A 26,760-nucleotide genomic window follows, 5' to 3' on the forward strand; every position below is an offset into this window, starting at 1 on the left:
ACACCACACTGTGTGCATGCCGTGACTTTTAATGGTTATGTCACGGTGATGTTGTTAATACCTTCGTGGTCTGGGTCTAAATAGAACCCTCACTTGTGTGTTTCATTCACGCGGGTGTCAGAGTGAGAATTTCTTCTTTTACCACTGCACCAAAAGTGTATCAGATAACTAACAAACTAACTGCTGGTTGTAAGTAATGTGGAATATAATGTGTCAGCTACTGCACTTGTAGTGGTATACCTACACAACCCTCACTGGTGTAAAGAAAACATTTACCCTCCTCTTATGTACTTAAACAATAACTAGTATCCTGTCTACTGTTTTCATTATTAGGATGTATTAATGTGGGTGTATAAGCTGCTGTGTAGTGCGCTACTTCTTCAAGTTAATACATCAAAAGACTGGAGTGGTACTTTTTATCCATTTTTACAATAAGTGAGTTTACATGCACACTATTATACCTGTTGTGATCAGGTGAACTAGGAGTGGTTGTGTATTTGTGGATGTAAACATCATGCGCTGGTTCCAGAAACATTGATGAAGCCTGAAAAACCCAAATATGTAACCCAGTATGCCATGTAAACAGAAAGCCGAACTCAGTATGGAAATGAAAGGTGCATGCAAATGTGCTTTTTTGCTGCAGCATATTTGTCAGCACTGAGGGTACAACATATGCATCTCACAAGCTGTATGGGTTGGGATATAAAGTGAAAGCTATAAACCTCAGCTGCGTTTTACCACATGAATAAACTGCACTGAATTGATTAAGTATTCATCTTACTGACATGGTACATTATGAAGCATTGGCTGTAGATGAATCAACATCCAGGGAGCCTAATAGGAAACCATATGGTAATCATTTGGACCACACTGCTCCAGTGTATGCATGCAGTATAATCTCCATTGTTTCTGCTCAGGCTGCAGGACATCCCGATCCTCCTGATCTCCAGACAAGATCATCAACCCAGCACTAGAACTCAGGTGCTGTGTTTCTCTTCCTGCTGCTCTGTAGAGAACACTGCTAATTAACCACCAGCAGATGATATTACTGAGTGTTACTTAACTCTGACTTACTAACCAGTACACAATTTCACCACTAGGTGGAAGCATGGATTAAAGAAACACATCAGTCCAGTTCATGCCCTTGTTTCTTTTAGGACTTTTTAAAATAGACAATTACCTGGCAAAATTCTCATCCCCTTGAAGCTGAACTGAAGCTAAAAACAGACCCCGGTGGAGAGACTTTGTTTTTATAAGTACACTTGAACAGTTTAGGCCTGCTCCTAACTGTTACAATCAAAACAAAGAGGCTTGTAAAAATGTTCAGCATATTAGAATTGACAAGTATGAAGACCAATTTTCCAAGATCATAAAGCAGGACAAAAAAAAAAAAAAAAAAAAAAATCAGGTGCAGTGAGTCTTGGTGGTATCAACAACATGGTGGTCTGTAAGGATGATCTGTCTGTAACAGTCTTTAAGTCCTGGTCTTATTTAAGTTTATAGTAACATGATCCATGTTATAGTTATGGATTCCTATGTCCTTCTATTCAGAGGTGGAAAGCCCCTGGAGGTTATGGAAATCTGGTTTACAGCCCCTCACTGTTTATTTTCAACTCATATTAACTATAATCAAAACCAGGAAAGACGAAAATTGCCTTCCCATGTGTACCGTATGTGTTTTTTCTTTGGCTTCAGATCACCATGGCTGTGTGAGCCTTGGCATTTTCAGCACCTCATTAACGCCTTCATGCACATACAGTGCACATGCATGCACATGCAGAACTTAATGTATGAGTTACATCATTTAAAAAGGCATTTTTCTTTCAAACAGAGCATCGCAGACAAGTAATGCCAGCTCCTGGCAGCGATTATAGTTATGCTGTAGTAGCTGTGCAATCCAAATTGCTTGGCTGGAGCATTATTACATTGTCAGTTCAGGTAGAAAGAGATATGACATGCATAACCTCTGATTTATGCAGTTACTTGGCTGAGATAATATCCACATATCATTCCACCAATATAATGTGACAGCCTTTAAGCCACCCATAGATCTGCTTTAGGTAACACTGGTATTCTGCATTTTCTACATCTATTTAAATAAACACTTTCAGTGGTTAAAAATGAGTCGTATCACCCCTGCTGGAATGGCAGAGGTGGCAAGAAACCCTTAACTCACCAGGATGTCGGGTTGGGCATTTGACTTTAATTATGAAAGTGTTCTGAAGTGTAAGTGTTATGAAATATTGAAACACTTTGAACTGGGTTTAAACATAGCATTGCTCTAAAATTTTTAATTGTCATCAAATCCCATGAAAAAAATCAAAATCACCAATGAACTGATCTTACTAATGAGTAATACTATTAAACTAAACTATTATTACTACTATTATTATATAAATCAATGAGTCACACTTTTGTTGTGGAACAGACACATTTCCCATCCTGATGCTGTAAACTCTCCCGAAACCAGCACAACACACGTCCAAATCCCACAGTGTCAAGCTGTTTTGGATATTTAGTGAAGCATCTTAAAAAATTAAACTACATTCTGTTTTTCCTTCCTTTGTCTTTCCTTACTAAATCTTCAGTAAGGACAAATGGGTTTAAGCGCTGAGTGACACAGCACTGACAGACCAACAACTGTTTTTTTGGAGGATAGAAAACCAGCCTCACTAAATTCTAGAGATACCAAAGCCATGTGCAAATATCTAAAATGTTACATCATATAGTCTTAACAAAGGCGATAAAGAATTATGACGCTGTCAGTGAGCAATCCGCCATTTTTTCCCATTTTAAAGACAAAGACATAAAAAAGAAAAGATAAAAAAAAAGAAATCGAATGTTTTGTACTCTTCAGCCTGGGAAAAAAAGTTATTTTACTCTAGCTTGAGCTTGGAGGCTAAAACTTTTTTTTTTTTTTTTTTTACAGAAACTCTGTCTTATAAACTGGGAGTGTGTAGTTTGAACAGACAGAGAGATTCCTACAAAAAGATGCAATTCAGTCACATAGTTGGAATTGATGGTTCCAGTGCTTTTAGAGCTTACCCGTACTAACAACTAAAAGTCGTGATATCTCATCTTAAATCCAGCTTTGTAATCATGGATATATCAGTGGTGGACTGTCGCCCCAGTGCTCCATACCAGCACTTATATAACCCATATGATAAGCAGAGTAATACTGTGGGCACCAAGCCAATGCTATAGCATACCAGCTGTAGTGGGCTCCACTTAGCACACTGTGTCAAGGAAACAAGGGCACAGAAGCAACTAATGAAGTTACTGGGGAACGTGGATGGTTTTGGTGTCTTTATTCTCAGTAATTTAAATGTACTTCAGAAATGGCAAACCTTCCCAAAAGCTTGTTGACTTTGAGGGGAGAGTGAGGGGAACACTCTGTGTACTTATGCATGTACCAAACCATACTGCTGATTTAATCTACCAGGAAAAAGAATTTAATTAATGTCGTGTGCCTCAGGACAGCGAGAGTCTTGGGTTTTATAAGCTGCTGCCAACAGAGTAGCTTTGGTACTTGTGTGATGATAAGCGCAGTGGTTGACAGATAGCCATGTGCTTCGAGAGTCTCTGGCCTGCATGGTGGAAACTATCATGGAAACTTGTAATGCTGCTATAAATAAATGTCCCTGTCCCCTGTTGCCAGCCACACTATCAGTCCTTCAGTCAGTCAATCAGTGGTCTGTCTGGTACTGTCTCTTTCTCACTTGCTGACTTGCCTACTTGCCTGCCTTCTTAACATCTGTGTCACTATGAAACATCTGTCCTGTCTTTTGTTTACTAGTTTAACCATCCATTTGTCTGTCTGCATTCTTGCCCATCTATCTGCTGCCTGTCAGGCTGAGTCAAGGTTAAAAACTGTTTTTACGCTAATGCTTTGTATCCTTCAAACAGCTTTACAGCCTGTCACTGTAGTTGTTTTAGTGGGACCTACACTATACATATTGTGGTATTGTGACTGATATTCACTCGAGTAGGTGAAGGTATCAGCAAAAACATATTTGTCTAAATGTCCCTCTCTCTGATGTACCTCTGGTTTACCTTGGAGCACCTGTTGTTGGTCACAACAGCAGCTGTTGGCCTTGTGATACTCCCACCACACACACACACACACACACACACACACACACACACACACACACACACACACACACAATCATAGATCACTTTTGGGGACATTACATAGACTTACATTCATTTCCTGGTGATACAGCATTTGTCCCCAGATTGACAAGCAGTCCCCAATTAACCATTCTTAAGTATGACATTTGTCCACAAAAGTAGCCTATGACTCACCCACCCACCCACACACACACACACTACTGTATTTCACCCACTCTTGCAACACCACCATGTGTGATTACAGCTACTACGATTGTCTCCTGTTACCACCTTCACTGTGTCCTCAAAACTGTTAAAGAATTAAGAAAAAAAAAAAGAAGAAAAAAAAAAAAGAAAACTTCAGATTAAATGGTAACAAACCAATATATTTTTATGTTAGGCTATAAGCTTTACTTCAGAATATACAGTAAGTTGGTATTTTATAGCTTGGAGTTGGATCTGTTTCTGGAAGCCTTCACCGCACTATGAAGAGGAGCTCGCCTAGATGATGACGCCGATGATGATGATGATGATGATGATGATGATGATGATGATGATGATGATGATGATGATGATGATGAAGAAATTATGCTGTCATTCAAATTGCTTTGCTTGTTTCTGTAAATTATATTGGAAGCAAAGGAAATAGAACGAATTATTAGTCAAATCTGACCATAATTCAGTTTGCAGTAGGGGCCTGCTAAACCTACTTGAAGGTTCAGGAGGCTGTTATCACCCATTTATTCAAGTGAGCCAATGCTGGTGGAGCCCAGTGGGCACAGGAGGCCTGTTAGCAAGCCTGTGCTTTTATTGCAAACTTTCAACATGGTCTCATTCTCCTGAGTTAAAGCCAAGCGGCAATGACCAGGACTGAAAAATGAAGTGCCAAAACTGCAGTTCCTCAAATGGCCACTTGAAGCTGGCTCCAAACTCGTCAAAGTCAATCCCCATATACTCCCATGTTAAAATGTCCAACTTTACAGCAGAAATAAACATGTTTATAGCCTGGTACAGTTTTGGGTAAATTTTTCTATAGAACCCACCCATTTAAATTTTGTTAAGGCTTGAAGTTATGTATAATTGAGGGTGTGCTGCTTTGAGTGACAGGTGGGTGAGCGTATGCTTGCCACAATCCAGCATGCAGTGCACAAAGTCTGTTTGAATACAAAATGTCATTACTTCACTTTTATCCTATTAGTCATTTGTGTTAAATTGTCATAATTAGCATATGAATTATTGAGTTGGCCAAAAGCAGTCACAGTGACCTTGAGCTTTTAACACGAAAATGTAAACAGTGCATCCATAACTCCAAGCGAATGTTTGTGCCAGATGTATTAAAATGCCCTCCAGCCATTCCTGATATATCACATTAACGAGAATGTGAGGTCACTGTGACCTTGACCTTTGACCACCAAAATCTAATTGTTCATTCTCATCGTTCATCCTTCAGTTCAAGTGGACATTTTTGCCAAATTTGAAGTTCCATCAAGGCGTTACTGAGATATTGCATCCAAGAGAATGGGATGGGTGGACAGACAATATGCCTCATGCCCTGGCAGTCATTGGCATGGAGGCATAAAAATTGGCACATGCAAAACTACATCATCTGGGTACGTTCTCTAAATGTCACATAACCTTTTTGATATTAATGTTTTAAGTGGCTTCTTATTCTATGAACAAAAGGCTGATTATTTCAACTTATCACACATTAGTCTAGTTTTGCTCAGCAACTGGTAAGTGTCCGTATCTGTGTGCAGTAGTGACATGCAAAGGACCGAGGGCAACAGGCATGGGTGACAGCAGGTTAGTAACATTAACTGTTATATACTTTGTTAACAACGAAAACAAAAGCAACAGTTGCAAACATGGTATAAATATTATTTTTAAAACTGATATAGGAAATGCAATTGTCTAGCTCCTTCATGCAGTTGACCTACCATAGCCATCGATTAGCCATTGCTATTGCTTTCGTACTGCCAAACTTTTAATTTATTTCTAGTGTTCTAATAGGACAAACAATGCCCATCTTTATGGGCAACATATTAATCCAATCCATCCATTATCAAGATCTAGTTTCATTTTCAGTATTTATTAAGTATCTTTTGGATAGGGGGAGGTTTCATACACTGCCACATAGTCCAGTTCCTCCCACCCTGTCCTACCTGAATCTTATCAAAACACACCCATTTTATTATTTAAAAATCAAGCAATGATATTAGTAGCCCCTCAGTATTTATTTAAATAATTTTTACTGAGAATTCTTGGCATTTAATACAATTCGTTTCCTCTGTTTTCATATCTAAATAGGTGAATATGGCAAAAGGACAATATATATATATATATATATATATATATATATATATATATATATATATATATATATATATATATATATACACACACACATATATATTTATTAGAACTTACATCACTGTAAAAAAAGAACTCCACTGAGAGGAAGGATAACAGTGACGTGACATTATTTAAGAGGGGGGATCCCCTTGCCTAGGAGGCCAATTGAGATAAGCTGCTGCTCATTTTCCCTAGCAGCAGCCAGCAGTGACTTCCACCCTAAGCAGGGAATGCATTAACACCATCAGTCAAAAGAAGACACACACTGTGGAGGCATGGCAAAGCACAAGGATAATACTCCCCCAATGTGAGTGCAGAGCTCCTTCATCATCCAGACAGCACAGCCTGCACAGTTTGCAGTGTTTCCCTCGCTGATGAAAGTGAGATCTGGTGATGCAGTGACTGTGGAAGTGAAACCCACTACTGTTATGTCTCTGTCCAGAGAGTCCATCAAAGCACAGTTTTCACTCTCAATACTTCAAACCTTTCTGAGTCAGACCTATCTGAGCTTTGCCCAGTGTTCATCCTCCACCAGCAGTGGCTCACCTTAATAAAGGCACAATAACAGCCATTCATTTCCTAATATGAATAATCATATAATGAAAACAAAAATACATTAAAATCAGCTCATCTAAACAGCATGTCCACCATTGTAGTTTCTGCTGACCACTAAGCACTGTGACACATAAGAGTTAATAGTTTGGTCAATGAAGAAAAGAGATCTCACAGAGAGTACGAGAGCTGTTTACAACCTGATTTTAGATGTCTTGTGAATCAGTTTTCCTTGTGTTTTGCTGTTTTGACGCATCGGTACAGACTCAACATCACAATCCCATGCTCTGGTTTTAAGAGACACTTTAGAGAAGATGCCATGACTCATTTGTTTTGATGAAACATGACAACCAGACAACCACACTGCTGTTTGGTACATAACATTTCCGTAAGAGACATTTAAGATATACTTAGAGTAGGGATCCTATTGCAAATGTCAACATCACCTAAACATATATGCATCTGCATTCCAGTCTCTATTTGGAATTATATTCTCATGATGGAAATGTGTTGCTGTAACTGAGATAGTAGCTGTTTCTCAATCTATGTTCTTCTCTGTAATCGTTCTACTCTACATCTAGCCAAGTACAGATCAAATATCTGAAATTTTTTCGAGGACTGATCAGGACATGACTTGCGTGGACTTGGGACAGCAAAGTATCCCAGAATGCATTTCGCACCAAACAGTGACAATGATTCAAAGCTGTAGCAATTTTCGTCCTCAGACCACATCCATAAAATTTTTTAAGTTTTTACTGGCTCTGTCAGTGTTTTTACCAGCTTATTCTCATGGGTGATTAGCTGATTCAGCTTCTACTGCTCTGAGATAGGCTATATTGCATGCAGCATGCATTTGCAGACGTGTGGAAACTACACTTGTGCATTGGGCGTTAAGAGGGAGCAGTAGCAAGTAAACGAGCAAATTACACTCATCTCTGTGCAAGATCAGCAGTAATATTGAGACAGCATGTTTTTACAGACGTAGCGCAGCTGGTCTCTCAGGAATAGCTCAATACATTGGTTGTGAGTGTAGCCAGCAATAGAAAGAAGTGAAGCTAGCAACTACAGCAGAGAGTTATAAATGAACAGTGTAGCTGTGAATGTACGGTGGAGTGTACTGTATGTGCACTTTATGCTACAGTTGAGACAATGAGCCAGGAAAAATTAACAATATTAATGCAGGAAAATACAGGATCCTGTATTGTCACTGGAGTGTGTCATTGTCAGTTAATGGTAAATATTTAGAAAATTTGCATAATGCACATTAGCATGAGTGATTTTTGATATTTTCCTCTGTGCTGTACATTTGATATATTTTCTGTCAGATGTACAATTGGTATTTAAGTTTGTGAAATTGTCTTCACTGCAGAAGATGAGAAGATGTGTGGTCACAGGATTGACAAGTTGTAAATATTCACAAAATGCTTCATATTTGATAGAAAACTGGACCCAAATGCTGAAAACATAAAAACAGTGTTTGTGGGAAAGAAGGTCTTTTAACAACATAAAGTGAACAAACACAGAGGCACTAGAGGACACAAGAGAAACTCAGAGAACAAAGCAGGAGCAAACACATTGACGAGGACTGAGGGAAACATGCAGCCTTAAATACACAAGGGAGGATGAGAAGATTGGACACAGGTGCACCACATTAGGGCGGTGCAGAGAATCACCACAGAAGGAAACTGGACGAAGACAGGAAGTGTCGTTGTGTAGGCACATAAAGTAAGTGATTTCAAAATAAAACAGGAAATAAGCAAAAGTCCAAACAAAGTCCAGAAGTGTCCAAAAACAGGACAAATCATGACACGGCTAGCATTAGCTCAGTTGGTAAGTAGGTGATAGAGCTAATATCAACCAGGGACAGCACACTGTATCTGCAGTATATTTCACCAGTTGTGTGTTCCTGTTCTGATTTCATGTCTATATATACAGTGCGTCTGGAAAGTATTCACAGCGCTTCACTTTTTCTACATTTTGTTACGTTGCAGCCTTATTCCAAAATGGATTAAATAAAATCTTTACCTCAAAATTCTACACACAATACCCCATAATGACAAAGTGAAAAAGGTTTGCTTGAAATTTTTGCAAATATATTAAAAATAAAAAACAAAAAAAATCATGTACATAAGTATTCACAGCCTTTGCCATGACAATCAAAATTGAGCTCAGGTGCATCCTGTTTCCACTGATCATCCTTCAGATGTTTCTACAAGTTGACCTTGTAGTTCTGGTCTTATCAGGAACAGATGAGGAAACAAGGTGACTTATATTGTGGCAGGTTAACAAGGCCTCCTTATTCACGAGGAGGTGGAATGATACCTTTCCTGCATTGCTACATGTACTTTTTTAATTGACAAACTGATGTCTGGAGGCCTGGAAGGGAGGCTGACCCCAGTCTTTGTAAAAAAAAATAATAATAATAAACATTGAAAAAACTCAATACGTTTTGATCACTGTCTTTTTACTTCTGTGAGACCAGGGCCACCATCTGTGGCATTTGCCACTCCTATCATATTACTTTGTATTTGTTGTAGCTTTAGCTAGTATGAGCTAACCTGCTAAATCTGGTAGCAGTTGCCCGCTTGCTGAAGTGACAGTTTTTGTTTGTCAAACACAATATGTGTATTATTAGAACAGTCACTGCATTACCATAACATGTGTAAACTAAAAAAAACTAAACAAACAATGCTACAAGGATTGCATTATTTTTCATATTCGCAGTCATTGAAACAGTGCTGTGCTACGAACATATCATTTATATACTGTGTATTACTGCAGTTTGAAATTACATGATGTCCTGTGATGTGATGTGTGCTTTTTGTTAGGGTAAAACAAAACATACTACAATAACAGTGCTGGATAAAATGTTTTTAGACTTTGAAGCTATGTGTGTGCACTTTGGCAACACTGAGAGCTTAATACACTATCAAGACAGTTATGCTTGTAAAACAAAACAAAATAATACTTGAAACGTAAACATGGGATTTAGGTCACATTTCTGCTGTGTAGAAACCTGGATTGATACAGAGTTTATTCCATCAGACACATGCAAATACAGCTGAAAAACATCCTGTGTAGACACACTGTAAAGGTTCCTGATCTCTGCAAAGAAATTACGTTTATTTTTGAGTGATAGTCTGATTTTTTTTCCAAACATGTTTATGAATCTTTCACCCTCAGTATCTAAGAGGTGCAGTATCAGATGATTTCTAATGCAATGCACAGTGCAGTAGTTTGAAATGTATTTGGTAACCCTGGCTTTTTAAACCAGGCTTTTGTAAAGATTTCACTGAAGAGTTGAACTCAGATGAAACATGCATTTTGTGGTTTTCAACTGATCATTAATAAGACACTGTGAGGAGGAACCGTTCAGTGCATACCACAAGAAGATTCTGTCCAGAGACAAACTCCAAAAAGATTCGTTTTACTGAGACCAGATTTCTACCACCTAAAAAATAGCAACTTCTACCTTCATGTGCCAAAACAGGAGGACCACAAGAAAGGTCACACGTAGAAACCAAGCCCACTGGATGGAGGTCCAAGAGCTTCATCAAGAAATTCGGAAGCTAAATGACCTGTTAGGTAAGAAGAGGTCCAACTATCTAATTGAACAAACTTGGAGACTCCAACTTAGCCAAGAGTTGGATGAAACCAAACAGTAGTTGGCCAAGCAGAAAATCCTGAAAGAGATGTATATCAACAGGGGGAAAGAGACCAAAAGAGACCTGGAGAGGCTGCAGAAGTACACTGATCCAGAAACCCTCTGCACCACGAAGATTGCCACACAGGTCAGAGATACAATCAAGAGGAAGAAGAAGAAACTCCTCCAAAAAGACTATGAGGAGCTGCAGGTGGCACACATCATCAGCAAGGAGCAGTTCACGGCTGACCTCAAGATGGAGAGAAAGAAAAACAAGGCTCTCCAAGAGCTGCAGAGACTTAAGGCTTTATACCAAGAGGTCACCCAGAGGTATGAAGCTGATGTCCTCACAGTCAGACAGCAGGCAGCCAACCTTCAGCATGATCTTGATAAGGAACTCAAAGCTCATGCTGACGCTATGACAGAGGACCTGCTCCTGGAGCAAGAGCTGAGGGCTGAGCTGGACGCCCTCCATCAAAAGATAGAGGAGATCAGCCTTGCACAACAAAACGCTGCCAAGCAGGAAATGTTTCTGCGGATAGAGGTGGAGGAGCTTAACATTCAGCTCTCACTCAACCTTCAGCTTTCCACTGAGCTAAAGGCTGAGAGAGAGAATAAGCACCCTCTCCAAGAGATCATCACCAGCCATGAGAGTGAGGAGAACCAGGAGGAGAAACCTGAGTGGGGGCCTGAGGAGGAGCCTGCAGAAACACAAGAGAATGAACCAGACAGGCAGGAAGAATCCCTCCCTAATGTGGAACCCAAGGAAACTGATGTATGTGAGGAGATCCACCCTGAGAAAAGACAGAAGACTTCAGTCTGGAAGAGAACCCGCCACCTTCTGGGCCTGAGGAAACCAAAGAGGTGGAAGAAGCCCAAGGAGCCCACATCCATCAGTGGCATCTGAGCTTCCCTGACTTTCCCTCCCTCACCAGCTGAAAGCAGCAGATCTTTTTCACAGCAGACATAAGAATCCAACCGGCCGAGGCAGATGGCTGCCCACCCTGAGCCCGGATCTGCTCAAGGGTTCTTCCCCCTGAAAAGGGAGTTGCCGGGTGCTTGCTCACGGAGTACTTTTAGCAAGGAAAGCAGAGGTGTTCACCAGTTGGTCATCTGTGCTTTTCCTGCTGTGATAGCCAAAATGTCTACTGAGAAAAAGATCTATTTAATGGCTTCAGGGGTGAATGGAGGGATTTAAATAATAAACATTTTTTAAAAGATTTAAAGTCTTAAAGATATATTTCCTGCATATATTGCTGTATTTAGCAGTTTGTAATTGTACAGTCAAAGAATCTGTTTTCAAATGTAAGACCTTGGCTAAAGAGTCAGATATGGCAATACAGCTGTTCTTACTTTATATGTTTTATCCTTGCTTCTCAATTAACATTTTGTTTTATCTCCGTCCGAAGAAGTCTGTTTTCCGTTGGTGTTTATTTTGTATTATTGATTGTAAATAAATTATCTATTTTTTGTATACCTCCGCTTTCCTCCTCTTTTTGTCCCTGGGTTTAAATTGTTGTGTCACTCACCACATCCCCTGGCTACATCGGGACGTAACATAATTGAAGGCTCGTCCGGGATCTGAAAAAGGAAGGTTGGGAAGAGTGAATTATTGTTATTGTTAAGCTAGAGTCTTTGTATTTTATCTCCAGTGGCTGTCGCAGTGAGTTTTGATGTTCAGGTGTCTATTCTCTGGCCTTAACAAATATTAACAGCTTCCTCAGTTAGACAGGTGAGTGTCCAGCTAGGTGGTGAGAGCCGTTCCTTTGGACACTCGATTATTATTTTTCCTTTTTCATACTAGAGGTAATCCTGGGCAGAGATCCAGTTCCCTTGTGGGGGTAAGCGTTTCTGGGTTTGGTAGCTAAAGTTTTCGCCTTTCAAGTCGCCTCGGGCCTGGTACGCCTCAGAAGATATGCAGGTAAAGTTTGGGTTAGGCAGAATCTGGGAAAGTTTGTTTTTCTAAGGCTGGGCATTTTGTGTGTGGCATCTGGCATCAGGATCATTGTATGGTAGTTGTGTAGTGTGTATGGCGAGTTGTTGTGGTCGGGCTATCATGTTAGCCTAGCCTTTTTTGCTTCACGATGAGTATGGCGTTTGTTTTGGATGAGTTTGTGGCTAATCCTACTTGGAGCCAGCTTGAAAATTGTAGGAAGGCTGATCTGTTGGTTATTGCTGACTACTATGGCATTCCTGTCTCGACTTCTCTCTGTAAAAGTGAAAACGGTACTTTTAAATGGTTTAACCAGTAAAGGTGTTTTAAATTTGCCATCAGATGTTGAAAATCCTGGTGCAGTTGTCGAGGTTATGGCCGCAGTATTTCCAGGTGAGGGCTACTCTGACACGGTGAAGCCGTCAGGTGCCAGCTGCTCTGTTTCCCCAGTGAGGGAATCGACTGAATCGAGCCTGTGGCTGTTATTGCCAATGTACTGGAGGCTGGTTGGGGAAAAAGCTGGTCACGTTGCAACGGTTTGATCCAGACTCTGCTGAGTCCTCTCCTGGCTCTAGGTTAGGGGCCCAGGTGAAACTGCGGCTTGCTCATCTGAACATGGAAAAAGAGGGAGGTTAGTGCACGATCTGTTCCAGATTCAGCTCCCATCTTTGACGTGAGTAAATTTCCCTGGTACCTATATTTCGTGAATCTGAGGTGGAATCATATTTTGGTGCATTTGAGCGCATGGCTAATACTTCACATTGGCCAAAATATGTGTTACTTTACTAATACCTTTACAGTGTAAGTTATGTGGTAAGGCTCAGGAGGCTTGTTCTTCTCTTTCTGTGGAAGATAGCCTTGTGTACGAAAAGCTAAAAAGTGATGAGTTATGAGTGTATGAGTTAGTTCCAGTAGCTTATAGGCAGCATTTTTGGAGTCTCAGGAAAACGTCAGGCCAGACATTTTCTGACTTTGCTAGGGAGAAAGAGCTACTGTTTGACTGCTGGTGTTCAGCGTGTAAGGCTGATGACCTTGCTTCTGTGAGTGAGCTAATGCTGCTTGTGGAGTTCAAGAACTGTGTACCAGAGTGCTCTGTGGTTTATTTAAACGAGCAGCGGGCTACCTCTCTGGCTGAGGAGTTTGCCCTTACACACAAAGCCGTGATTCTTCTCAGTAACCTGGCTAACCTCTCGTGCCTCCTCACCCACATCCATTGTTAAGGCTGAAAAACAGTGTTTTGTTTTTTTTTTGTCACAAGCCTGGTCATTTAGTGGCTGACTGTCTAACTTCGAAACACAAGCAGCGAGCGGCTGCCGCAAAGCAGCCAAAAGCTTGGGTTAATTAAAACAGAGTCTTCCTATGGTCATACCAGTGCTCTTAAGGTGCCAGATGAATGTTTTAAACCCTTTATCTCTTCTGGCCATGTGTCCCTCACAGGTAAGCTGGAGAACCGGCGCCCAGTCTCTGGGGGCGCTCAGTCTTCTCATCCTCTCATCCTTTCCAGTATCCTGCCCTTGAGCGTGGAGTCTGCCTGTGATGTAAGCGCTGTGGTCAGAGGTATCGGGATGAGTTTTGTGCCTGCACCTCTCCACCGTGTGTATGTAGAGACTGACCTTGTCACTGGTATCTTTCCAGTAGCTGTTCGACCATGTTTCCTAGTTGAAGGCATTGATTTTTTTAATGGGGAATGACATAGCTGGAGGTAAAATATACCCCATGCCTGAAGCCTAAGTCTGCACATGATGATTTAGCCCAATGTCATCCAGAGGTGTTCACAGCTTGTGTTCTGACCTGAGCCCAGGCCAGAAAGCAAGCTCACGATGTTGATTTGTCTGACTCTGTTTTCTTCCGTTTTATCTGAAGAAAAGCTGCCATCTGTAGGTGAGTCAGTAAATTGTGCTCCTAGAGCCTCTGAGAGTGTGGCAGAGCCTGAGACTACCCCTGTGTCCCTGCCACTAACTCGTGAGGCACTCATCAGCGCCCAAAAAGGTGATCCATCCTTAGTCAAGTGTTTTACTGCTGCTGAGGGCGCTCATAAGTGTGGTGGAAGGCAGTCATTCCATGTGGATGATGGTGTGCTGATGCGTAGGTGGGTTTCTCAGTCGGGTGCTGCAGGTGAGGACTGGTGTACTGTGCACCAGATAGTTGTTCCCACTGATTGTCGGCAGCATGTGTTAACGTTAGCACACAAGCACTTATAGTGTGGTCGTCTGGGTGTCACTAAAACCTGTAACTGTATTCTGAAACATTTCTTCTGGCCAGGTATGAAAGCTGATGTAGTGCATTTTTGTAAAACCTGCAGCACCTGCCAGACTGTGGGGAAGCCAAATCAAAAAGCTCCTCTGCGACCTATCCCTACTGTTGGTGAGCCTTTTGAACATGTCACTGTTGATTGTGTTGGTCCATTGCCCTGTACAAAGTCCGGTAACCATTTTCTCTTAACTGTCATGTGTGTTTCCACCCAGTTCCCTGAAGCCATTCCATTGCGGAAAATCAGTGCACAAGCGGTCACTAGGACTTTAATCAAATTCTTTACAACCTTTGGGCTACCAAAGGTTGTAAATACTGCTATGACAGAGGAAGAGACTGGGATGAGGGAGTACCTTTTGTTCTCTTTGCCATCTGAGATGCTAAGCAGGAGTCTCTAGGGTTTAGCCCAGTTGAGCTGGTGTTTGGTCACAATGTGCGTGGCCCTATGAAAGTGCTAAAGGAACAGTTCATGTCTGATTCTCCTTCAGAGACTAATGCTTTGGATTTAGTCTCTCAGTGTAGGGAATTTTTACATTATGCCTCTACTCTAGCAAAAAGAAGCTCTCTCTTCCTCCCAGAGTGGCATGAAAAAACAGTTGCTACTGATGCTAAGAAGATGTAATGTTTACCATATTAACGTTTGCTAATTACTACAGCTGAGGTTGATGGGAATGTCACCAGATTTGTAATATTCACTCATAAACCAAAGTGCCCGGGAGAAATGACCTGATGATGGTGCTTCATGAAAAGTTCAGGGGTCACCAAAGTGATTATAATTCATCCTGAGGGGCATTAATTTACAAACCAAATGTCATGGCAGTCCATCCAATAATTTAGATATTTCACACAAAGTCAGAATCACCTTAGTTTACAACATAGACTAAAGCTAGAAGTAATTAAATGACTAAAGTGTGACTAAACCGAATATGTATTCTCAGAATTAAGTCTTTGTCTTCTGTCAAGGCATCAAACAGTGTGTGGCAGCAAAACTCAAAATCTTTGCATTTATCTCACAAAAAGTCAAAATGTAACTGATTTGGTCTTTTGATTATTTGCCAATTTGTTAGGTGATTTCATCCCTTACAACTTATGTGAATTTGGGCATGTTCAGTATTATTAGCTAATGTTGTAGCCATGTCTTGTGGAAAGGCCTGGAGTTAAATGTATCTTTAATTCCTGTATTATATTTAATGTAGATTTTGATCAAAAGTGCATAGTCCTGAAAATAACTGTGTTATATCAACTTACCACAAACCAACTGACACAGAAAACCTGGAGCCAAGTATAGCCGGATTATTTCAGCCCTGGTAGGTCTCTGGTTGTCTGGCCCTGCTTGAAGCTGCTGTGTATAATTTGCTGTGTGGTCTGTACTTGGTGAGAACTTGGAGGTGACAGGGTACATACAGTAAACAATGCACAGAGGGTCGGTGTAGGGAGCCAACAGGGCCCAGCAGCAAATCTTTGCCCCACGAAAGCCCCGTGTTGGTTCAGCCTGACAGTCACCATCTTTGGTGATGACTTTTGTGTTGTGTATTGCATTATCAGCAAATGAAGCTGGCTGCTGTTCACTGACTCTGCATTCATCTATTCTATCACAGAAGGTTTGATTGGTTAACTAAAACATTTGTCATTGCTAAAAATGGGGAAGGGATTTAAAGTATCAGTCTGACAATCAGTAACATTTCTGTTTCTCAAACCCTTTCCTAGATACAGCTGTCACATAGCTATCAGTAACAGGATGTATGAGACATATCTAGACTGCATGCCTGCAGATACATTCAATATGTATGTGCATGTGTATGGGTAATGTGTGTCAGCTTTCACTGAAGAAGTTCAGATGGGACATCTGTTGATTCGCTGCTGCTGAGTGTCTATGCAGTTTCAGGGACATGTTGCATAATCCTTCTGAGGTTTACAGTGTGATGGATGACTGCAGATCCTCACACAGTTGTTGTGTGTGCCAATACCTTTGCTCTAGGATATTCTTTCATCACACAATCCTCAGTCTCTTATGAGCTCAGCGTGCACTGTTTTAGTAAGAAGGTACTGATAAAAATTCCCATTAAAACTGTCAGAGACTGAAAAAATGATGGAAGGTAAATAAAAAAATAAATTCGGACCCTACCTTTTGCTATTTTACTTTTTTGGAAATGGAAAAAAAGTCTCTGAAAAATATTACTTCTTTTTTTGAAAAGACAAATAATTTTTTTTTTTGTGAAGTTTCTGCAGGTGATGCTCTTTTTATCTTCAGACATGGTGGTAACCAGTGCTCACCCTGTTCTGGTGTTTCTTGTAGATATATTAAATGCCCCTTCCATATAATACAGTTTTTTTCTTTGGGGAAAGACCTTCACACAGTGAGTGTTTGGAACAATGAATAAATAAGCTGAAATGTGTAAAATGTGATTTTAAGCTTGATATAAGTTCAAAGTAAAACATAATTAAGGCTAATATTATAAATAACTCTCAATCACTAATCTACCTCCTGCAAGTGCAAGAAGATTCAAGTTACGAAGGTCTGCAGGTTGAAATTATTGGGCTCAAGCGTCAAGGCCAAAGAGTCTTCTGTTCAGCATTATGGGAACTTGTGTAAGGGGACAGGGGTCTCAGGGTGTTAATATACATTAATTTAAGTCATATAATCATTGTTATAATAATTAAAGTAATTGTTTTGTCAAGATTTTGTCAATAGAACTAATAACATTTCATCCATTTTTATTCAGTGAGATTTTTTATTTTTTACCTTCAAAGCATTTTTGATGTGTACTGTTTCCAATGTTATTCAATGAAAAGACAGACAAACTTTTGTCTGTCACAAAAGACAGACAAACTATTGTTCTGGTCCATTTCAAGTGAGTGATGATGTAGTGAAGAATCCAATGAGTGGATCTGTCTCGGCCCAACCTATCTTAAGATTCACTGCATACTGCTGATGAGTCGCTACCTGACTTTCTTACTTACCCTAGTAAGAATCACTTTTTAAAAGTGGCTGAGGATAAATAAGAAAACCATCATAGACCAAACTGTCTCATTTCAGACCAGATTATCTCATTTCAGTTTGGTTTACGCAGTTGACGATAGCTACGATGGCCTCGCCACTGTAGACTGCGTTCTTCGAAGGATGTGGCCCCTGAATTGAGACACAGCTACAGTGTCTGTGTCTCTGCTCTGCAGTAATACAACAACTCCTCAGTGATACAATTTTCGTTCCCCCACTCTGGCTGTTTGAACATAGTCACTGAGGGACAAATTCATTAAAAAAGTGCTGTGTGCAAATGTGAGTTGCAATCTATGTGTATTCAGCAACTGATTGACTACGACAGCAGCTCATTACACAGTCAGCTCTTCATCTTAGCCTGGCACAGCCCTCCAGATGCACTCTGCAAGTGAAGCGGTGGGATATCTATGAGATCACTAAGCTTAGTAAAGAAATAATAGTGTAGTGCTCTTCAAATTATAATATAACAATCTTTATATTATTAACCACCAGTAGGCTGGTGCTAGCATTACTTCTTTATTGTTTATAATAAACAGGTTTTAGTTATATATGAGCTTATATTTACTGCAATGTTCTCCTTCCCTACTATAATATTCTTTGAGGGTCTGTGCTATGTTCATTCCTTCTTTTCAAAACTGCTGGTCATGTATTGCATGACCTTGAGAAATCCAGCAGAATACATAATCACCCTTTTTTTAACATCTCCTTCCATTATTTGTGCTCTCACCCCTTAAATGCCTATACAGTGAGAAGAGAGACACACACTGTGAACACTCACACAAAAGACAGACAAACTGAGATTCCAGCCTGCTGTCTGTCAAGTCAATTTTTATTTATATAGCATTAAATCACTCATTCTGTTATCTCAGGGCACTTCATATAGAGCAGGTTTAGACCACACTCTTTATAACAACAGAACAGAAACTCTGCATGCAGAATGCATCACATCCATACCTGAAAAACTGGCTCAAAAGTATTTATACATATATATATATATATATATATATATATATATCTACAATGATATTCATAAGCGACCATAAGCGACAAGAACAGAAAAAAAAATCTCTGACTGCCTGTTCAAGGACATTGTTGGTATTCATGGGCACTCTGACAGAGAGGACATAGATGAAATAGACAGCTAGCAAGTTTGTTCAGAATGCTGATTTGCATGCTATAGTGCGACTTAGCATGCAATCCCCTCCTTCCTCTTATGTTCACAAAAAGGCTTCACTCACCTGGAACACCTACAATGTCAGACACCTTTGTCCGTCAGTTTTTAAAAAAAATGTAAGTCAGTATAACAGTGGTCAGCAACTGGTGGCCCGCCAGCAATATCTGCCCCGCCAGATTATTTTGATAATCAAATTTTTTTTAATCTTACAATATTGAACTGACAGTCTCACATTAAGCTGTGGCTAATGTCGAATAAGAGAATCTCCCTGACCTGAAGATGCTTATTATACTTTTGTCTATGTTGAGCGTGAATGACAGACAAAAACAGTCACATCAGTGCACAGCACCTGGTTCTACAATAGATCTCTGTCACAGCAGCATAATTTACCCGCAGACTCACTTCCCGGTTAGCGATTTTGTTTACAAAATATAAATGCAAGAAAAATCATTTTTTCGAAAGATAGAGCTCTGGTCACTTTGATGTTCTTGCTGCTTTCAGTGTGCTGGCCTGTCTGTTTTTATGGTTTAATGTTAATAATAACATTACTACTACATTACAACAACTAATACTGCCACCAGCTCATGGAAGTTAAAAGCCTGAAAGATGGCTCAGAAAAGTCAATAACAAGCTGCAGTGTTCTTATATAATGAAGTGAGCAGACTCTTTGATTCCTCCCACAGAGCCAGTGGCCTGCTGTGAGCAAAGGGAAACAGGCCAGAGTGCAGAAAAGGTTGTAAAACTGAGCAGAGGAAAAAAAAAACATCTAACAACCCTCTGTGACTCTGCTATCACTGAGGCCAACAAAACAACCACAAGTAACAGCTGTACATCAATTAGTTTTTGTATTTTTATGTTGTTGGAATGTCAGTATAACCATATTTTACTACCCCTGCTTCCTGCATTCTAATACTGCTGGTTGCATTTGTAATTGTTCTTTTCTCACTGTAAATAAACATGAAATCACTTCCACATAAGTTCACCATAAAGTTTGTTTTATTCTGCCACAATCTGACATCAGACATTTCCTGCCTCTGTCTTTATCCAAAACTAAATTCACAAATCAAGAATGAATAAATGAAGAATGTTGTTTCCTTCCAAGTTGCAGACTGTTCACAACCAGGCGACAAAACCAAACTGGTACAATAACATCGCATGTTCAGAGGGAGTCTGATTGTGCTCAGTGTTGGTGTGACATGTCAACGTCTGTGCAACACAAATATGTCTTCACATCTTTGCTTTGCCAAGCAAACTGCATCAACTGGTACACTCATACACACACAGGCGGCCAGGATATAAGGTGGGCCAAAGGGTGTATGGCATTTTTCAGTTCTCAAAATAAAAACTCTGAAGGGCCTAAGATCTTCTAAAAGTGAGATAAGTGGTGTTTGTGAATGTGTATTTCGTCTGTGCGTGTGTGTGGCTTTGCTTTGAGTGTGAAAGTGCTCCCTTGAATTAGGCTCTCTGACCACGTCTGCAGTTTCTGTTTGGAAATCTGCTTGTTTGAGTCCAAGCGTTAAATACACAAAATGACGCACAAGAATGTCACTGAACAACTTTTCATTTTCTGTCTGTGGTGACTCACACGCTGGAGAACCATCAAAGCGTATGCATCCGAGAGAGAGAAAGAGAGAACTATTTGTTGTGCATACAACAGTGGAACCTCTTCTACTCCAGGCCAAGTAGCATTCACAGTCCCAGCAGGACCTCTGTGTAATGTGCTGTTACTTGATATAATCAATGGCAAAGCAAAGCAAAGCTGCATACACGCTTTGTTACTCACAGATGGTAAAACCAGATATGTTAAGTAGATTAAAAAAACGTCACTCAGACCACACACTCTCTCTCTCACTCTCTCTCTCTCTCATACACACACACACACACACACACACACAAAACATTCAACAATACAGATACTGGCCTTGTATTCAAAATAATCCATCCACCTGACAGGTGTTGCACATCAAAATGCTGATTACACAGCATGATTATTGAACCGGTGTGTCCCGGGCTGGTCACAATAAAAGGCAACTTTAAAATATGCAGTTTCATTTTGGAAAAACACATCCAATCCATAGTTCAGTGCCTTATGAATGTCCATCCATCGATAAGCTATACTGCTTCTTAGTCTATCACAGGGCTGACATATAGAGACAAACAACCAGTCACGCTCACGCTTTATTTTTTTATTTTGAAAAAAAAAAAGACATTTAATAGGGAATGGAAGCAGAAATAAAAGTGTTGCATTTATATTTTTGTTCAGTGAATATTTAGCATAAAGTTGTTGATCATAAAATATCAGTTCAAGCTAAAATCTAAAACTGGAAGTGTAGGTACAGGAATTTAAAAATCTCTTTCTTTAACCCCCTCCAAATATAGTTGTGTTATTTTGGTCACTGTGGCCCCATAGTAGCTAAACTTGCTCCATACACATCTACCAACATGTTTTCCAAAAAAGCCCATAGAAAAGGGAAGCTTAGGGTGGGGTGAGAGACCCAAACTACCAAATCCGTACAAATGAGCTAACTTTGAGCAGAAAGAGCAGTTCTAGTACACAATGTGACCTGTTGAAAAAAATCTCCTGTATTATATTCCAAGAAGAATGTGAATAAAGTGTGAGTAAAGTGTGATGAAAGTGTGTAAAACTTTTAAATATTCTCTCTGTGGTAAAATATAGTACAAGTAGACAATATACAGTATGAGCCCATGCCATTTTCCCAACACATCAAATGAATTCTTTCTTCAGCTGTTTTTAATGAGGGGTTCTTCAAGTGTCAAACACAACACTTGAGAGAGCAAACACTCATGTGCCTTCCCCAACATATAGACAACATCTTCTCTTCTCCATTCACATAAAGGATTCTCTATTTAATATATTGGACAACATCCGCCCTGTGGGATGTGCTGGATGTGATTTTCTCTTCTCATTGTGGTTCTGGAGCGTGATGTGATGCGAACCTTTTACTGAATGAATGGTTTCTTTTGGAGATGTCCAGGGCTAGTCTGACGTTCATATAAAAGTGGAGAAAATTTACCATGGAACACACACACATGTGTCTACATGTTTCTACCCACACACACACACACACACACACACACACACACACACACACACACAAAGGCAAAGAATAGTCCCACCACAGAAGAAACTGTAACGCTAACCAGGAAATGTTGGCAGATGATTACAGTTTCTGGAAAACTGATTTTCTCACTGGCCAATGCATCTTCTTACATAATTCTCCCACAGAACTATTGTGCATTATAATAGGCAACGTTTTGAGTGTGTGAGTAACTGTGTTAAACAACACTTTAACTCTTTGGCTGTGTTTCTTACTGACTTTAAGCAGGCGAGCTGAGCCTCGTGGTTTTCTGCCAAGTACAACCTAATCAGTCTTATAATTGGCCTGAGTCGTCAGCAGTGGATAATAAAACTACAGTCAACCCTCAGTCCACTCTTCTTTCTTCCTTTCTTTCTCATTTACTCAGATAAGTGAGTATAAATACAAAAATACAACTCTGTCTACAGACACAGCCATGTGTGTACGGTTGCATAAGCACACAGTGTCTCTCTCTCTCTGCTGGATTCGTAGCATGTGGTAGTGTTTAAAGATCTGCCTTCAAGACAAAACTCAGGCACATTTTACACTCATACAACTCTCTTTTTTTCTTCGCAGTGTGTGTGTGTGTGTGTGTGTGTGTTTCTACCTCTGTCTTCTCTCTTGGATGCCTTACCCTGAAGTCTACGCAAGGTCTCAATTTCTATACATTCCTGTGTAACAGAGAAAGCAGATATCCCAGGAGAGGTCCTGTTTTATAACAAACACTATCCCAGGCCTCACTATTGAAGGCAATGCTATAAAAAGCCACATAAACCCAAATGCAAGAGCCTTCTGCATGGCAGGCAAATACTTTTGCAAACTCACACTCAGAGGAGAAAAAAGTGTTGAAATGCAGAGTTTCAAAATCTTCTTTTCCTCTTCTCCTTCTTCTGTGCATCAGATCTGTGCCCTACAACAGAGTTTCAAAACATTTAAATGGTTCTTTATTTGTCTGAAATGCCAATTTACAGTTTTGTTCAATATGGTGGATGATTTGACACTTTTTCCATGTTGTCAGCCTTTGTTAGATTGTAAGATTTCAGGGTGTGAGTCCAGCACTAATCTACTTGATTATGTTGTTTGAGTTTTTTTATTAGAAATAGGCGGCGCTACTAGTGGTGGAAAGCAACTAAGTTGGTTTATTTGTGCCTCACGACGTTTCAGAGGGAAATATTGTATTTTTTACTACACTGTATTTATAGCACAGATATAGTCACTGGCTACTTCTCAGAACATATGATACAAATATTTTTTTTAAGTGCATCACCTTAACCCCTTAATTAAAAGCAACTGACTAGTGTCTTGTCATGTTTCAGCCCCACCAAAAAAAAAAATCCCTTCAAAAAGGCATAAAAAAGTCAAATATAAGCAAAATAAAGGAACTGAATACTTCCTCTACTGGTGCCACTGAGTGACATAACGACAACACTCACAGGGCTAGGGCTATCGAGCAAAATATTTGAGCTGAGGGGCTAACTGCTGACACACTAGCCAGGGAAAATGCTGGCACTAGTCACTCGCAAAAACTTATAGGGCAGTAAGTTCACACACTTCCTTCAGTTGGCAAATTTGTACACACACAACCACACACACAGGCATTTTTGACTCGCCTGTGGGTGCGGGTCTGGTCTCTGTTTTACCGATGCGACGTAACGTTCTCTTGTGAGGCTGGGTGGTGACAGCAGCGATCAGGCATAGTAGTTCTTTTCTACCTCTTGCTCTTCTCTTGCTGTTCCCAGTTCAAGTTTTACTTTATGAAAAGTGAAATGGCAATGTCTCAAATTGTTACACAGCCCAAAATCACAAACCGAAGCAGTCACCCTCTCTGAATGGTCTGTGTCAATATTTCCACTGGTGCGCTGCTGCCATCTCCCAGGTGTGTCTCATCAGCAACTAGTTAGTCTCACATAGCCAGACCACTCTCCAGTGCTGTCAGAGTGACTGCAGAGAGGCCAGACAGAAGCCTCTCCTCAGTGAAAGACACATGAAAGCTGCTTGGAGTTTACAAAAAAAAAGCCTTTTAAGGACTCTGAGACTATGAGAAACAAGATTCTGTGGTCTGATGAAACCAAGATTGTTGTTTGCCCTCAAATCTAAGTTTCATGTCTGGAAGAAACCAGGCAGCACTCATCACCTGCCCAATACCATAACAATGTTGAAGTATGGTCGAGGCAGTATCAGGCTGTTGGTGTGTTTTTCAACAGAAGGTACAGGGACACTGGTCAGGGTTGAGGGAAAGCTGGACAAAGCAAAGTACAGATAAGAGATAAACTTAATGAAAGCCCGGTCCACAGCACTCAGGACCCAGACCGGGACAAAGGGTTACCTTCCAACAGGACAATGACCCTACACAGCCAAGACAACACAGGAGTGGTTTACAGACAACTCTGTGAATGTCCTTGGGTGGCCCAGCCAGAGCTCTGACTGAACCCAGTTGAATATCTCTGGAGAGAAAAGTGGCTGTCCACTGTCGGTCCCCATCCAACCTGTCAGGGCTGGAAAGAATCTGCAGAGAAGATCTGGGAAAATTGCAAAATCCAGGTGAGCAAAGCTTGTCGCATAATACTCAAGAAGGCTGGAGGCTGTTACCACTGCATGAGGCTGCAACGAAACAAAAATGTAAAAAAGTGAAGGGGTCTGAATACCTTCTGAATGACTGTAAATACCATTTAAGCTAACATCCAGCCTGTAATTACAACTGGAAAACTCTGGAATCTGACTTGGTGCTTAACCATATGGATGTTCCTGAATAAGCAAAGTATATAGATGCCTCACTCACGTCAAAGTCCATCATTCAAGGTAATGACACCCAAATTCAAGAGTAATACTGCTATTTTGTCAATGCAGTGTGATGAGAACGCAGCATAACACTAATCACGGTTACTATCACCACATTGATAGTGTCGGTTACCATCATGCGTTGCGCATGAACCCACTGGTGTCAGATTTCGTTTTACTGCAGAGTGAAAAGTTCAGATGCAGCTGGTGTTTTACTCACTGACACTTCAGCAGAGTGGCGGTTTGCTGACACTGTGGCCTGAGTCCAGGTTTTTGGGTTGAGTGACAGTCTTTTTAACCAGCTGACAGCCTTGCTGCTAATGCCCAGAATGCAAGACGTGCTGCATGCCTGCTTCTGGTGAAGGCCTCACGAAATGACTAGTGAAATTATTTGAGTCTTGGGGTAAGAAATCAGGCTATTTTTCATCCAGGCTCCAGGGCAGTGAAAAGCTTTTGGAGCCCTTAGTCCACACCCTTTTGTAAAAAATGGACATCCAGTAAAGTTAAATAAGAATCTGTCAGCTGAATTGAGCAGCTAATGGACTCAGATTGATGGTTGCAACAAAGCTCTGCTTGAAGGCAGCTTGGTGAAAAGGCAGTATAGCTGCTCCTTGCTTCCTTTAATCGGACTGATTTACCTCAGAAGCCAAACCCTAAATGGAAACAACCGGTCATTTGGAGTTGAGTTAAAAACCCTCAAGCCTCCATTAACACTCAGCTCCAGCATTTTCATCTTGACTTTCTCCCCTAATGTGTTTATGGGTATTAATGAATCTTTGGAAAGTGGGCTTACCTATAAAAAATGTGTAGAAGTACATTATAAAGACACTATAACATCCAGGATATAGCTTTTTTCTATTGTGAAACTGAAGACATTTCTGTTATTTATCTTGTGTTTAAGTTCTGGGAGTGTTGGGGATTGGGCCTTTCTGCCTGGGAGTAGGAGGCACGATGAGATTGCCTATCAGTGAATGCACTGAAAGCCCCTCCAATTCAAACAAACATTTGGCAGTACACAGCACTGCAGCAATTACACAAAAAAAGATTCAATTTGATCCGGTGAATGGGCTGAGTGTGTGAGTGTGTGGCCGGTCTGAAGGGCTTGCCTGACATGGGACACAGATGATGGGGAACAGGGAAATGAGAGATAATGGATGACTGTGTCTGTTGATGTGATGAGAGAATAGGAATATTTATCCACCTCCTTTTTTGTACCTGAAAGATGCTCTGTTTGACACAGCAGGAGCCCCAAACTGATATCTGAAGTGAGATTTGTACCAGGCTTACAGTCCACACAAAGCACTGCTGTGTGTCTGCCAGGTTTCTGACTGTGTGTAATGTCCAACTTGCAGTATCTGATTTGGACATCATGCAGGAAATTAAGCCAAATTATAGCTCTAAGATTGGCACTATCTAAAGTCCAAAGTAATTCATTCAAATCATGTGTTTACAGATCAAGCTATATGTAAATCAAATGCATGTTGTTGAGTGACTGCAAGTTTATGTGGAGGAAAAAAAAAAAAACCCGTACAGAGAAGTATGGCAGCAGAACGTGTTCACACTGGCCTGACAAAGACCTTTTTACTACAGGAAAATTAATGAGCTACTACAGAACATATGATTCAAAACAGAATAGAAAAGCTACAGTAAAATCTCCACTGGTGGCTTATAAATGCCGCTATATACGTAAAACAGCTTCAGGTTGAGATATTTAGTTTCCAGGTTCTGCGTGCCACAGAGCCGCTGCCAACAGCATTAATAATGAATCAGCTCAGGTTTGTTAGTCAACTGGGCGCTGAGCTGAGAGGGCTGGCACAGCAGGCTGGAAATGTGACTGAGCAGGTCACAGGTTCAGATCTCAGGTTAATG

The 26,760-nt window shown here is 40.5% G+C and overlaps 2 protein-coding genes across 2 annotated transcripts in view; one reads left to right on the top strand and one right to left on the bottom strand.

The window, feature by feature from the left end:
- Positions 1-23,059, bottom strand: part of LOC139620203 (solute carrier family 41 member 3-like) — a 54,693-nt gene extending 31,634 nt beyond the window's left edge. The window contains exons 1-2 of the mRNA XM_071475516.1: positions 22,939-23,059; positions 22,721-22,784 (exon numbers count right to left, since the gene is read on the bottom strand). The gene's annotated coding sequence lies outside the window, so the exon portion shown is untranslated. The remainder of the gene's footprint in view (positions 1-22,720; positions 22,785-22,938) is intronic.
- On the top strand, positions 10,710-16,938 carry LOC139619888 (paramyosin-like). The gene is made up of 2 exons (XM_071474963.1): positions 10,710-13,266; positions 14,031-16,938. The coding sequence occupies exon 1, from the start codon at positions 10,710-10,712 to the stop codon at positions 11,565-11,567; it is 858 nt and encodes a 285-aa protein (XP_071331064.1). The 3' UTR covers positions 11,568-13,266; positions 14,031-16,938.
- Positions 23,060-26,760: the final 3,701 nt, after the last annotated feature.

The sequence above is a fragment of the Trachinotus anak genome, unplaced genomic scaffold (assembly GCF_046630095.1).
Source record: "Trachinotus anak isolate AG129_WGS33_773 ecotype Australia unplaced genomic scaffold, CSIRO_AGI_Tana_v1 ptg000004l, whole genome shotgun sequence".
Classification (NCBI taxonomy): domain Eukaryota; kingdom Metazoa; phylum Chordata; class Actinopteri; order Carangiformes; family Carangidae; genus Trachinotus; species Trachinotus anak.